The 14,420-nt window shown below is 32.1% G+C and overlaps 1 protein-coding gene across 2 annotated transcripts in view; it reads right to left on the reverse strand.

Annotated features, from left to right (window-relative positions):
• LOC118196456 (adenosine 5'-monophosphoramidase HINT3-like) overlaps window positions 1-14,420 on the reverse strand; it is a 47,906-nt gene that overhangs the window by 25,998 nt on the left and 7,488 nt on the right. For both annotated transcript variants that reach the window (XM_035367914.2, XM_035367916.2), the window contains exons 2-4: window positions 13,527-13,606; window positions 6,187-6,304; window positions 1,480-1,546 (exon numbers count right to left, since the gene is read on the reverse strand). In XM_035367914.2, coding sequence (XP_035223805.1) covers window positions 1,480-1,546; window positions 6,187-6,304; window positions 13,527-13,595 — 254 coding nt within the window. In that variant the 5' untranslated portion in view covers window positions 13,596-13,606. The remainder of the gene's footprint in view (window positions 1-1,479; window positions 1,547-6,186; window positions 6,305-13,526; window positions 13,607-14,420) is intronic.

Below are 14,420 nucleotides of genomic sequence, written 5' to 3' on the forward strand. Positions count from 1 at the left end.
CACAAGTCACAGGGATTAATAAAAAGAATTATGCTTGCATGAGCTTTTTGATCAGCTTGGAGCCATTTCTTTTTGGCTTCAGTTCCTTCAGCAGGTTTCAGTTCTTTACCAGTCACATAACCCCAATGGTCATTTTTAACTAATACAGCTTCTATTCATAATTTCCAGCTGCCAAAATTACTTTTCCGAGCTTTTCTATAGTAGTCAAATGCGAAATAATGTAATACAGTCTCTCGCTGCCAAAACAAGATTGAGCAAGCGAAAAAAAAATGGCTTAACAGAATGCTGATCAAGTCTTAATTTCGATTAGGCTTAACAGTTCCAGCACTGGATCAGGCTTAAGAGTTGAGTGCTTGAAAACTCAAATATATATATATATATATTTAATAAAATATTTTGCTACTTGGGCACAGTTGAAACCATTTAAAAATGAGCCGACAGAGCTTAACATAAGCACAGTTTTGTAGAGAGAAAGCAAAGCAAAGAAAGCATATAGATACACAAACATATGAAAAAGACAGCTAAACACCATATTATTTTTTATGATACCACAATATCAGGTGAAGTAATTTCAGAAAATGAACAAGTTTGGTAGAGAGAGAGAGAGAGAAAAAAAAAAAAAACAGAATAAAAATACACGTTCAAAATGAAGTAACAAATGGAGTTCTTCCTTTGAAAAGTGACTGATACAACATAACAATTTACAAAAATAAGCTAATGATATAGTTTAGGACTTTGATAAAAATAACATGTTATCCAAGCAACCTTTTTACATATTACATCTATAGTTGGGTAATCCATATTAATTCTTTCAAATTCTGGTTTTCAAATTTTCATTCTGGCTTTGGACATGAAATTTCAAAGTGCAATAATATGTTATGAATAAGTGGTATCTTCTTGAATATAATTTCAAATTGATTCTCTCAATTTGTACCTTGACTCCTTTTCTTCCAAAATACATCAAGCCCAAATTGGTTAATTTAGAAGCTAGCATACATTTTCGTCCACAATGAACGATACAGCAATCTTATGCAAAATTTTATGTCCACAATCCTTTGGAAGATAATGTTTTAATCCTTGATTTTTATTAAACAGATTTGCTGCTGCATAAGTAAAACATTTCACTAATTGGAAAATTGACTCTTTTCACAAAAAGCATTTGAAATCATAGGCAAAGAACAGTTCAGATTATTTTTATTGCAGTAAATTATAGTAAATAAAAGCTCCCAATTCTTAAAACTTTGAAAATTCAACCAACTCTATACAACTGAATACATGTTTTAATAGGTTAAATTTAAAGTAAGTATTTATTATGTTTTCCTTAAAGCCATTTAAAAAAAAAACTCCAAAATTGGAAAAAAAAATATTATATGAGCTCTTTTGAAATAAGCAGTACACCCATGCTTATAATCACAAAACATTAAATTCAAAAGATCATTTAATATATTTCTAAACAGGATAACTTCAATAACTGTTTACCTTGCATCATCTAAACTGACATTTTCATTCATCAAGATTTCCTTTCCAATTTCTACTAGGGTTTTGACTACTCACATAAAAAGAGAAAGACACTCAGATTATAAAAATATATGCTTGTATTACACATTAATATATTTTCAAACTTCATAGCTTTATTATAGGTATTCAAATTCACACTTCTACATTTTATACAGGGGTAAATGAATGTTATACATAAGTCACACTCATTGTAGAAGAAATCGCAACAATATACATTTATAACAATGCAAACAGAGTAAAGCCTGTGAATTACAAAGATGATTCATCCTTAATACTGCATATGTATTGGGATATATTTGTTTCTAGATTTGAAGGGAGCAGTGAGAGCAACCACATCAAAATTAAAGTACTGTTCATAAAAAGCACAATTACTGCAGTTATAATTTCCAAAAACTAGATACGTCTAATTATAGTAGTTTTTATGCAATACATTTTTGTAATTGGGTGAAGACTCCAAGTTCATCCTTTATATCTCAAGCAGACAGCAGCAAGTAGCCCATACTGCCTAAATATCATACATAAGTTACATGTGGTATGTGCAATTTCCAGCCATGCTGTTTGGTCCTTAAACAAACAGGAATTTACATACACATACAAGGTAAGAAACAAAAAAATATACCCTAAATTTGGATTACTTATGCTCAAAATTGACCTTCACTGACCTGAAAATAAAAAGCAATTTATTATGTTTGAAACTGATGAACTTCCCCCTACAAGCAAGGCATCAGGAGATGAATAAAAATCACAGTAACTTCAAAACTTAGTCAAGGTTTACTTTTTAGTAACATAAAAGTGTATAAAAGAGTATACAAGTTGATTTATTCATTTATAACTCAGTAAGAATTCCATAACATTCCCAACCAATGTAATAAGTGATACCTCTAATTTTCACTTATAGAATTACCTTTCATGAATCTTTGGTTTTACATCATATTCCCGTTAGCTTATATTACAGCATTACTCTAGTTTCCCTAAATTATTGCTTAGGTACCTACGTTATCCCATACAAAATTGTTCTTATGCATCAAAAAGCTTCGCAAACTGTTACACCAAGAAGATTCAGCAATTATATACTAGTACAATCCCTTTACTACAAACTGCCAAATTTTCAGAATGCACCAAACTCTGGCAGGAATGTACATAACAGTTTTTCAGAGAACCATGCTAAAAACATTTCTTCAGCTCAGGAATGTCGTCATTTTGAATTCTTTTCATAGTATTCCAAGTTTAAACACTTTTTTAAAGGCAAATTATGATTCCCCCTTAAACTCTATTTTAGACTATGTGATCATGTAATTTGCCTGCAGAAACAGAAACACAGGATTTTGCTGCAAAATCACTAAACGGAATGATTATTTTGAATCTGTTACAGTAATCACTATAAAACATCCATCAGATTAAAAAAAAAACTTGTAAGTAGGTTTATTGATTGATTTTGGGGATAAATACCATATTAAATGTAACACATCAACATAATAATATTAATGTATGTGATAAAGTAATGTTTTGCATTCATTATTCCTTTTCTTCTGTAAAAAATTGTTAATTGGTTAGTTGCAAGAATATGTAAACACTGAGAATTCTCATACAGTTAAAATCAGTAATCTAAGCAATTTTTCATAGTTCTATAAAAATTCCTAGTTATGTTAGGCATTTTGTGGATTACTAGAGTCACTATGCATTAGGTTTCTCCAAGTCAGGCATGCATCTTCAAAAATATCTAATTATATGCCTTTTTCAAAAGCATTTTATGATGGCAAAATATGGCTCCTGATTTAGGTTAGATTGGATCAATTGATTACGGCAAAGGACAGAAGCTATCTGTTTAAAAAAGGAATGCTTCTGAGGACCTGGTTATGACAGCTTAATTTGCCTATATGTTATTTTGCGTGAAAAAAGCATACAGACTTTAAGCAGCCAAACATTTCAAGAAAATATATGCCTAGGTCGTACTACCAAAGTTCAGTCTCTCCCGATTTAAAACATTTTACAACCTTCAACATTAACAAATCTGATACTAGCTATGTCACTGAAAGCAAACACTTCCTTCAATGGAAGAGAACATAACTAAATTTAAAATTCAATGTGACAGCTAATAATTAAATATTAACCTGTAAACATGTGATGTAATGATAATTATAATAAAGATTACCTTTAAACTAATTTTTTATTGTTAAATAACAGAAAAAGTAATTGAATGCAATTCTGAAGTTCAATCACCTTCCATATCATCATTCCCTTTGACTAATTTTTTTACATTTCATTTATCTCAAATTATACCTATTCATGAATTTCTCCTACCCACATGATTTAGAGGACTTTCTTTTTTAACACTTAAACACATACAATAAGTACTTACATCATCATAAGACTTATCCACTATAAAACATGCTATCATAATTAATAAAATTATAGAACTAAAACAATTAATGTCAATGAATTATTACAAAATTTCCTTGTAAAATTATTGAAAATTTCCTAGTAAAATCACAGTACATAAATTTTTCTATCAGGATGTTATTGACAATTCTATAAGTGTTTAGTTATGGTAGCATGTTGGGACAGTCAAACTTTTGCATGCTGGCTGCATTAATGCTTTAGCTTTCTGCATACACATTTTCCCCCCTTTTTTTGCATTTGAAGCAGGGGGATTAGTGAAACCCATTTCAGTCTTTATGACAGGGTTTCTTTTAGAATTAACTTTTTTTTTTTTTTTTTGGAAGAGGTTAGGCTCCAGCTCTCCTTTTGCTTTCTGCTGGGGGCTGTTAGCGCTGCTGATGTTATGAGTGTTACTTTGCCCCTCTGGGCTGATATTTGGCGGGGCCTAGTAGCACTCGTACCCGCCGCCCTGCTTTTGTCAGCGGAACATGCGCTTGTTCGCTGGCGGTGCTTCGTTGGGCGGCGTATTTTTTTCGATCCCTTGCGTGCGCCCTTTTTCTTTTGGCCGGCGGCGGCCTTGCGCCCCCTCGCATAAGACCCGGAATTTGACAACGTGCTTTTTTTTCTTTTCATTTTCTGAGTATTTTGCTCATTTAAAGCATTTTTTAAGTTTTTACAGCTTTTTTGGGGGGGGCATTTCAGAGCATTTTGAGGTATATTCTCATAATTAGATTGAAAAATCAAGTTATTCTTAATATAACACTGCCTCCACTCTCATGCACTTATTTTTACTATGCAGGCATGTCTTATCCATAGAAAACTGATTATGTAATCTGTTACTCCTATCTACTATGGCAGGCTTTTGTCACAAGATATAAGTAACACTTCCAAGAATTTTTCGATAAGTGCATTTCTTAGCTCTTTCAGACTTTTTGTGCAAGTTCAGTTCCATATGATTACATGCAGAGGGGCGAAAGCTATGCCACAGACACATTCTTTATGTTTTCCTACTTGGATAAAATCCCTTTTATTTTCTTTTTCTGCTCAGTCTATTAGCAGTAAGTTAGCAAATGACCTTGGTTTTCCACATTTTTGAAAAGGAACTATCAGATTAGGAATGCCACGAACACAAAAGATGTTTAGTGACCATACCTTTTGCCAAACTATTCTTTTGTCTTGAAAGTACCATTGAAACAAGCAAATTACTTTTTAAAAATTTCACTGTATATATTTTGTTTCAATCTTTTAGCAAGGGCTGGCACAGAAAATATCCTTTCACATATCATATTCACTAACACATACAACATATCAAATCATCATCTTATTGCAAACTAAACTCACATCAGTTCATTATGGGTATTGGTCCTCAGTTCGCATCAAGGCGTATAAGTGTTACATACTTTTGGGAACTTTTGATAGTCTGTGAAGTGAAAATGTCATTCAAAAAGAAACCAAACTAACGTGTCAATGGAAATGAAACTAGATGACTTAAAGAGACTAGACAAAGGGGAAAGTGTAAACAAAATTACCATGGAAGTAGTACTGGATGGACTTTTTTGATAGGGTAGAAAAAGAAGAGGTCCAAAATCGTGTCTTGGTGTGTGAAAAGGTCATGTACGGATAGTTGAAAGGAAAGAAAAAGTATGAAAGATGGTTATTACAAAAAAGTGAGTAAGACGCTTTATTTGTGGTTCAGACAGTAAAGGAAACACCCATAGGACGTATTTTACATGAGAAAGGCCTAAAATTTTATGATGAATTTCAAGAAGGAGAGCCTGGATTTACTGCTAGTTCTGGCTAGCTCAACAGATGGAAAAAGCGGTACCACCACCCACAGTTCAATGGGCAAGAGTAGATGTTTTTTAAATTCATATACAAGTACAATTTGTCTCTAGGATCCTAATATTCGATTTCTAGAGTTTTTTAGTTAAAACATTATAAAAAATAATATCACATCCATGAAAAGGTTAAACATTAAAGAGTTCTGAAAAACCCACCCCTTATTCTGTAAAACTCGACTTTTCGGAAGCTCAATAGTCGGTCAGTGCACATTAGGTCAAGTTTGCAGGACTCTGCTAAATGGACACTGAATACGCAGCTGTAATAAGGTACGTATTTAGTGCTGATGTAGATTCATGAAATAATATATCTTAATCATATTATTTAAACATTTTTAATTAATTTATGATAATTTAATATAAATTACAATATTTAGATGAAAAAACTAGTGTTTAAAACATAATATTCAGACTAGGTCTAAAATAATAATTATATTTAATTCAATCTCACCAAGACTAACATCTGATGATTGCAAAGTTGATGGATTTTTCACATGGTTTTTAGGAATAACTAAGTAATGATGTGATGTAGCAGGTCTTTTATCTTTGAATGCTAAAAATTCTTCATTCTAGAAAATAATAAAAATTGTCTGTAACAAACAGTTTGTACACATTGAAATAAAACAAAAATTTAGTTTGAATATTTAATACAATAACACAGTGCTGAAAAAAAAAAAAAAAAACAGAAGCATACTTTTTTGCTACAACACGACAAATATATTGCAAGCAAATAGATACCAATTTCTCTTGACATGATTTCCTAGAAATAGTAGTCAATTCAAAATCAGCTGAATTTTACTTTTGGAAAGTGAATAATATCAGTTCCAAAAAGAATTTTGGAAAGTGAATAATATCAGTTGCCAGGGAAGCAATAACGACTATCAGGAAAATTATGAACATACACACATGGCACAAAAAGGAGCAGGTGCTGTATCAAGTCATGAAGAAGGAGCAATTCTATTACATATCCTACCTATCTGACTAGTAGCAAAATCATGAGATACTGATATCCATAGATGAATGATAAGATTGTTCTGCCACCTAATAACAGCTTCAGTTTCTCTTTTGATGAATCCATTTCAGAATTCCATATATGCAAAACTGCCTGTATGGCACATGCAGCAAGTTAGCTTACACTTCAACTGTGTGATGTAATAACAAATCCCTCTACTATCACAAGTATCTGTAATTCATTTCTTTGAATTCAATTATGACTGCCACTCTCCCCCTTAAAATAACACTACTACTGTTGCCACTCATCTTTTATTTCCCCACTTCCTGTTGCCCTTTCTAATTAATTAAGTTGTTATTGAGTTGGTGGAATTGGCAATGGAAAAAAAGAGAGATATTGGAATTCAGTCCATGTTTATGTTTTTAATAGTTCCACATACGATGCATGATGCTAATAAAATTAATCTATAATGAAAGATCTTCTTCAGTCATAATAAAGTGGCGTCCGGTGACATGACAGAGTTTGTATTCTGCATTTGAAGAATTCAGAATTTGAAATTATAAAAGTGTACAGGTACGAATGATTTAAATTACCGCTTTTAAGTATACAATATGCTGTTTACGATGATAAAAGCGATTTAAGTTTAAGAAAGTATAATCACTTTAATTTCTTCAGTATAAACAGAAATTAAGAATTAATTATGAATCATTTTAAGTAACTATTTAAGTGTACATATAAATATGGATGCTCTGAAAATAAAACAAAAGTTGTTAAGAGCTTCATTTACAGCTACGGTGAATAAGATGAAGCAATATTTAACGGCAAAACTAGATGCCAAGGATGGCGATAAGCTGTGCGCACTGAACGCTCAGTTACAAGATAAATTTTTACATTTAGATGAGATTCAGAATAACATTTTATCATTACTTTCAGAAAATACTGAGGCTGTTGCTGAATACAAAACTGATTCTGAGGTGGCAGAGGATTATAGAAATAAATAGCTTGAGCTTAAATCAAAGATAGAAACGCTATTAAATAAAGATTCTGGATCTTTTTCGGAAAGTTCTACAGAGTGTGATGTGGTAAAATTAACTAAATTTGAATTAAAAATGTTTTCGGATGATCCCAAAGAATTTTTAACATTTTGGAGTATTTTTTAAAAAATACATGACTGAGAGAAACTGATTGCTATACACAAATTCCAGGGTTTATTCCAGTCTATGATGCCTGATTCAAAAGCTGCTAGATTAATATCCAGTTTCCCAATAACAGCTGGAAATTATCCAAAGGCTGTACAATACGTGAAATTGGCCAGGAGGATCTCCTAGTGCAAAAATATGTCCGCGATCTCCTTTCACTGGTTCTGAAAAATGCTATGGCCAGGAAAAATGTTCCTGATTTAGCCACCCTCTACGATATGCTAGACACAAAATTAAGAGGAAAATTGGAAAGTTTAGGGTGCACAAAAGAAAAATTTGCTAACATTTTAAAGCCATTGGTGGAGTCATGTTTGTCAGAAAATGTTCTGAGAGTATGGGAAAGGAGTAGAATTTCAGAAAATATTGATGAAGCTACAAGTCGAAGATCCCTGGAAAGACTGACGTGCTTTTTACGCCATGGAGTTGAATCAGAAGAGATGATATGTTTAGCTCATGAAGGATTCAGTAAAGATAGGGGAAATGGTGCTATTCAGAAAGATTGTCCGAAATCGGTCCACAAAGATGAACCCACTGCAGCTACATTATGCACAACTGCAGCAAAACTTAATTGTATTTTCTGTGAATGCTCTCATCTAAGTAAAGACTGTCAAAAATTATCCATTATGACTTAATGGGGACATAAAATCACAAATTATAAAGAAAAGATGCTGTCTCATTTGCCTTAAGTCAGGACACATGGCAAGAAAGTGTTAGAGTAATGCGAGATGTTTAATTTGTCAACGGAGACATTACGTATTCCTTTGCCCAGATTTACGAAAGGAAAAGTTTTCGTCTAAGGACAGAACAGCCGATAATAAGCAGAAATTTACAGAAACATTGCTAACAAATCTTCCTTCTGAACACGAAATATATCTCAAAACCATTATGATCAGACTACGAAACGGCGACAAGGAAGTCTGTGTTCGAGCATTGTTGGACAGTGGGTCGCAGCGATCCTATATCGGAATTTAGCTGCAGAATTAAACCTTTCTTCCTCTGGAAGAGAAATATATTCTCAAGGACTATTTGACAGAGGAATTTCTCCTGCTTCTGAGCATAAGAGATACATGGTAAATGTAGAAAGCTTAAATAGTTCTATTCACATGTGCAGTATATCGAGCAGTCCATCTAAAACTAGTTTCATCTCTCTCCACCGAAGCGTTTATGCAAGCTCTGAGAAGATTCTGGGCAAAAAGAAGAGGTTCTACTCTATACACTGAAAATGGCAAACTTAGGAGCAGCAAATGCTTTGAAATCTTTGGATTGGGATTTCATTCAAGTTGAATGTTCTTTAATGAAAATAAAATGGTTGTTATCATGCCTTCCGCCTTATGGTACAGTGGATTTTGGGACTCCTCTGAAACAGTTTGAGCAAAACTTGCGTAACGTATGAAGAAATGTTGACTTTACGATTGTGAGGCAACAAGAAATGAACGACCACTGACATATTTGTCAGATGATCCAAAGGAGCCGAAACCTCTTACACCAGCTCATTTCATTCAAGATATAAAAGACACATTTGATTTGGATCTGATTGATTCTCAGCATATATTAAAACGGGTGCGTTACCTTCACACCTTAGGATTGACTTATGCAAATGTTTCTACAAAGAATACCTTGCAGAATTAATAAGAAGTCCCAAAGTAGATTCAAGAAGAAAGATGATTTCTCCAGGAGAAATAGTCATAGTTGAATCAACGAACCCAAACCAAATGAATTGGCCTCTGGCTCAGGTAATCGAATTGTTTCCAAGCAAGGATGGCGTGGAACGTGTGGCCAAGTTGCGACTAGCCAGTGGTGAAATTATATGACCACTACAACGAATTTATCCTACGCAGCTCAGTGCTAGTGATCCTATCAGTGAGGAACAAGGAACTGATTTTACTGAGCTAAACATGGGCCCTACCGCATCTGATGTTCTCGAGGAACGAAAGAAATCTTGATATGGCCTCCCATTAATTCCTGCTAAAAGACTGAATTTGTGAATTGTTAATAACCTTTACTTTGCAATGTCACATATAAGATTATTTGGTTTTGTAACGTAAATCTGTTATAATTTGTTTATGTTTTGTATTGCTTTAAAACGTTTGTATGCAATACAAAAGGTGGAAGAATGTTGCCACTCATCTTGTATTTCCCACATTCTGTTGCCTTTCCTAATTAACTAGTTATTCAATTGGCAACAAAAAAGAGAGAGATTGGAATTCCATCCATGTTTATGTTTTTATAGTTCGACGCACATGATGATAATAAAATTAGTTTATATTGAAAGATCTTCAGTCATAATAACTACCTATATCATTTACTTACCATAACTGCCCAAGAGTTATTTTTTATTAACTTTCCATAAATTTAAACCATGTACATTATACATTAATAAAATACATAACTGAGCTGAAAATATACTGAGAAAGCGAAAAATTTGCATTTTCTTTTTTAATTCTTCGAACTTTCTTTTACTGTGGTCACTTTTACCTATACATGAAACTTGTTTCTTCTTAACCCATTGACTAGTTTTTTAAAACGTAGGGTGTGAATGTTCATAATGCATTTTGACAAGCGTAAAACAATGGGAATTATGCATTAATGTGGATACATGGTTACGTTTGCTCAACTGAAGGCAGCAAAGCACAATAGGGCTGTCTGTTTAAAGAAGAGCTTTTTACGAAAAACAACCTTGCAGCTTCATTACTCTTAAAGAAAACCATAAAAACATTTACACAACCATCCCATTTGTTAGTATTCAAACCCCATTTAAACTACCTTTATTTGGCAGCCCTAGTCTCTCAGCCATTGGTAAGCCTGTACATCAAATAACACAGCATACTTTTGCTAATGAGCTGCCACTTTATTTAGTGTGTACGAAGAGCTGACTGTTCAGCCTTGTGATTTCACTGTTAACCCATTCAGAAACAACGTTGCAAAGGTGCGGCACAACGATTCCACTCTTACCAGCCCAGTGTCGCTTATACGCAAAGAGTTCCAGCATCGCTTATATGCAAAGAGTTCCAGCGTCACTCATACGCATTCAGGTCAGCGTCGTGTATGTGTAACTTAAAAACTGAACGATTTTTTTGAATTTTTAAATGCCAGTGGCTGGTGATAAATGGTAACGTTTTTCCCATCGGTTAAATTGTGTGGGTTTTGACCTTCATGTATTAGCATCAGCTTTTCTTCTGTGCTTTTGGTTTTGATATATTTATTGGTATAAACACAATGGGAATCACAGCTCTTTTAAGTTAAGGGGACAGCACGTGTTTGCCTATTTTGTTAGGAATTTCTTTTTGTTGTTATCTTCATTTGAATTCTTTTCGTTTTCCATTATTAGAATGTGGGGAAGTGCATACAGCTAAATGTTTTCATTTATGTGGGCTTTTTTGCTAGAGGAATGTGGGAAAATGTGTCTAGTTGACTATAAGGGGTGTAACATCGACGAACTTGCGTGATGGAAAAACTCCGACCAGTTGTCCTTTTTATATTTATTTTAAAACTTAAAATAGACTGCCTTGGTTAATTAAAAAGTAACTTTACAGCACTACTACAGAAGGAAAGACATCAGCTTTTCTGATGCATGATGCATCTTACTTGCTCTTCATATGCTTGCAAAAAAAAAAAAAAAAAAAAAAAAGGCATAACTGTCCTGTGTGCCAATCCTTGTTTTGATTTATTCCACACACAGCAGAATTATTAAATTGGAATTTAATTCCTTACAGATAATTATTGCTTAATTTTTTTTTTAACATTTCGTATTTGTAATTTTGTTTTCATGCACACAGTTAAAATTTTAGTATTTCGCATGTTTCATTTATTTCTATTATGTGATAATCTTTATGTTAATACATACTAAGAATTAGTATAAAGTATGTAACTTCAAAAATTGAAGTCATTATATTAAAATGATGATTTTATGTGTTTTTTTTTTTTTTTTTTTTTTTTTTTTTCCTTTTGTAAAAGTAGGCTTAACTGCTGAAAATGGGTGGGCAGGTGGCAAAGTTTAATTTCGGGGCGGGGGGTGTCCCATGGCTGTGCTTCGGTCCCCATGTGCTGGTCCTCAAAGGATTAAAATTTATTCAAAGGATTAAATTTATTACAGTTCCATCTGCCACAATTTGAAGCACAACAGTTTTAGACATTTATTGGTTATCCCTCAAATTATCTTAATGATATATTTTTTATGCAAAAAATGCTTTGGGGGAATAAAACATTTCCACTGACATTTTGCCAACAATTAATTGTCAGTTTCTTACCTCTAATGGTTCCTTTTTTTGTTATATTTATAAAAATAAATACCTCCTGGCAACAATTTTCATTTACTCATCTCAATTTTGCTCACTAATTTTTATTTACTTTTGCAGCTAAGCATTTAATTAATAATGACAAATATGTTCATCTGTGTTAAAATTGCCTTGGCAAGAAACAGACAGCTACTCTTACACACAAGCAGTTCATTCAATGAACAGACAGACATATATTCAAGGAATTTGACCACTTCATGGTCCCTACTACCTGATCTCTATAAAATAGAGATTGAAAATAATAAGCATAACTGAAAAAAGTTTCACTAGCTGAAGAAACAAATTATGTACCCATGAGCAGATTGGCAACTATTTATTTCTCGTAAGGGTAAAAATGTGCCACTCACCAAGATCACATATAACTTAGAAGTATCGTCAAATAAATAAGTACAGCTTACAGGAATTTCTGTAGTCGAAGCTAGCAACTATAGTTAGAGATAAGAGTTGGCAAAATGTCAAGTAATGATGTTTTATCACCAAAATGCAACCACAGAACCATTATACGAAAATTGGGAAAACTACATCAAAGTTACCATCACCAGTATTCCCGATGATATAATATGAATAACAGATACTTCCCAATGCCACTCAAAAGATGTGTGGCATAACAGAGTTATCTAACATAGGTTATATTCAAATTTTGACCAATAAATAGAATTCTTGCACCTATTAGTTGACAGAGAGAATAATTAATAAAAAGCAGTTATTCCTTTACAGTATGGTTTTATGTATACTCTAAGGATGACATTATGTCTTATATTTTCTGTTTTTGGCTACTTTATGATTCAGAAATAATTTTCACAATGTGAGAAAATAAATAATAAAATAAATTATCATATAAATCAAGATCATAAATTAAATGTTAGTAAATATTTGCAAGACTGGAAAAAAAGTAGAATTTACTGAAAATTGGCATCCTTCACTAAGCTTTCTAAATTTGAGAAGTTACTCGTACAGTTAAAATTTATAATATGGCAGGTAATATCACAACCATATTTTATTCTAAGCAAAATTGAGATACTTTCTTTTTTTACCTCCTCCTTCCCCACTAAAAAATTGCTGTTGAAACAAAACAGATTATCAGTGAAAGAGAAATCTATGAAGATAATGCAACTGCTGATGTTTGTTAAAATTACTTTAATAGGCAAACTTCAGTTTCATTTAGTAACTTTCCACCAACACTTTTTAATGAAGAAATTTTATTTGGATTAACTGGTAAGAAAATTTTAAATCACTTTAAGAGATAATTTAATCCACTTTTGAAGAAAATTCACAGATCAACTAGCTGCAAATACTGTTTTAATATCCTCATAACCTAGTTCTATTATAAAAAAAATTCACTTACTTCATACACAAATGTATCTAAGTTTTCTTTAATGCGGCAAAATACGCAGTTTTCAGTTCCATTAGCCATGTAGAAAATGCCTTAGATAAATAAAAGTGTTGGTAAAAATAAAAGAATTATACTGCGCACTAAAAATTCATAGCAATCATTTATATCATATTAAAGGATGCAATGTTATTATGCCTTAAAAATATCCAAAATGTTTCTTTATAACAAAATTATTTAACAGAAAATACATGCCTGGCAATAAAATCTTCTAAAATTAAAATAAAATGCATTTTCAGCAATTGTCTAGTTAGATAAAAATGTTTAACATTTTAGTTATGGCATTAATGCATAGTACTGATTTTAAGTTATATTAAAAGAGACAGTAGCAATTATTAAATAGCAAGCCACATAATAACGATCTTGTACCTTTTATGTATTACTTTAATATAAATGCAAAATAAACTTATTAATTTATAAAACTTAAATAAATTTTGCGGTATGCCATTCTAATTCAGAATAATGAGTAACTAATCTTAAGAATACAAATATAATTGTTTTTCACTGTAGTTGTTAAAAATAAATTGTTTATGAATACAAAAATCTGCACAAAAAGCATAAATCTCAGATCCATTTAAAAAAAGGATACATATATAAACATAACTACAGTAAAAAAAATTCCTTTAAGAATTCTATTAAAAAAATATGCATACACACTGCTATAAAAAATATCTCACTAATTAATTATTTTTTAGCTGCAACCTTCTTTTTAGAAGTGAGCTTCATCCTTTAATCTTGTTTTTTAAAAAATACCTATTATAGGGACATAGATGACAGCTTAATTCAACATATTTTATGAAAAATAAATTTCATCAATTCATAAATTTGCTATGTGTCTTTTTGAAAAAA

Source organism: Stegodyphus dumicola, chromosome X2, assembly GCF_044657685.1.
Source record: "Stegodyphus dumicola isolate Sdum_Otavi_A_Nest chromosome X2, ASM4465768v1".
Lineage (NCBI taxonomy): Eukaryota > Metazoa > Arthropoda > Arachnida > Araneae > Eresidae > Stegodyphus > Stegodyphus dumicola.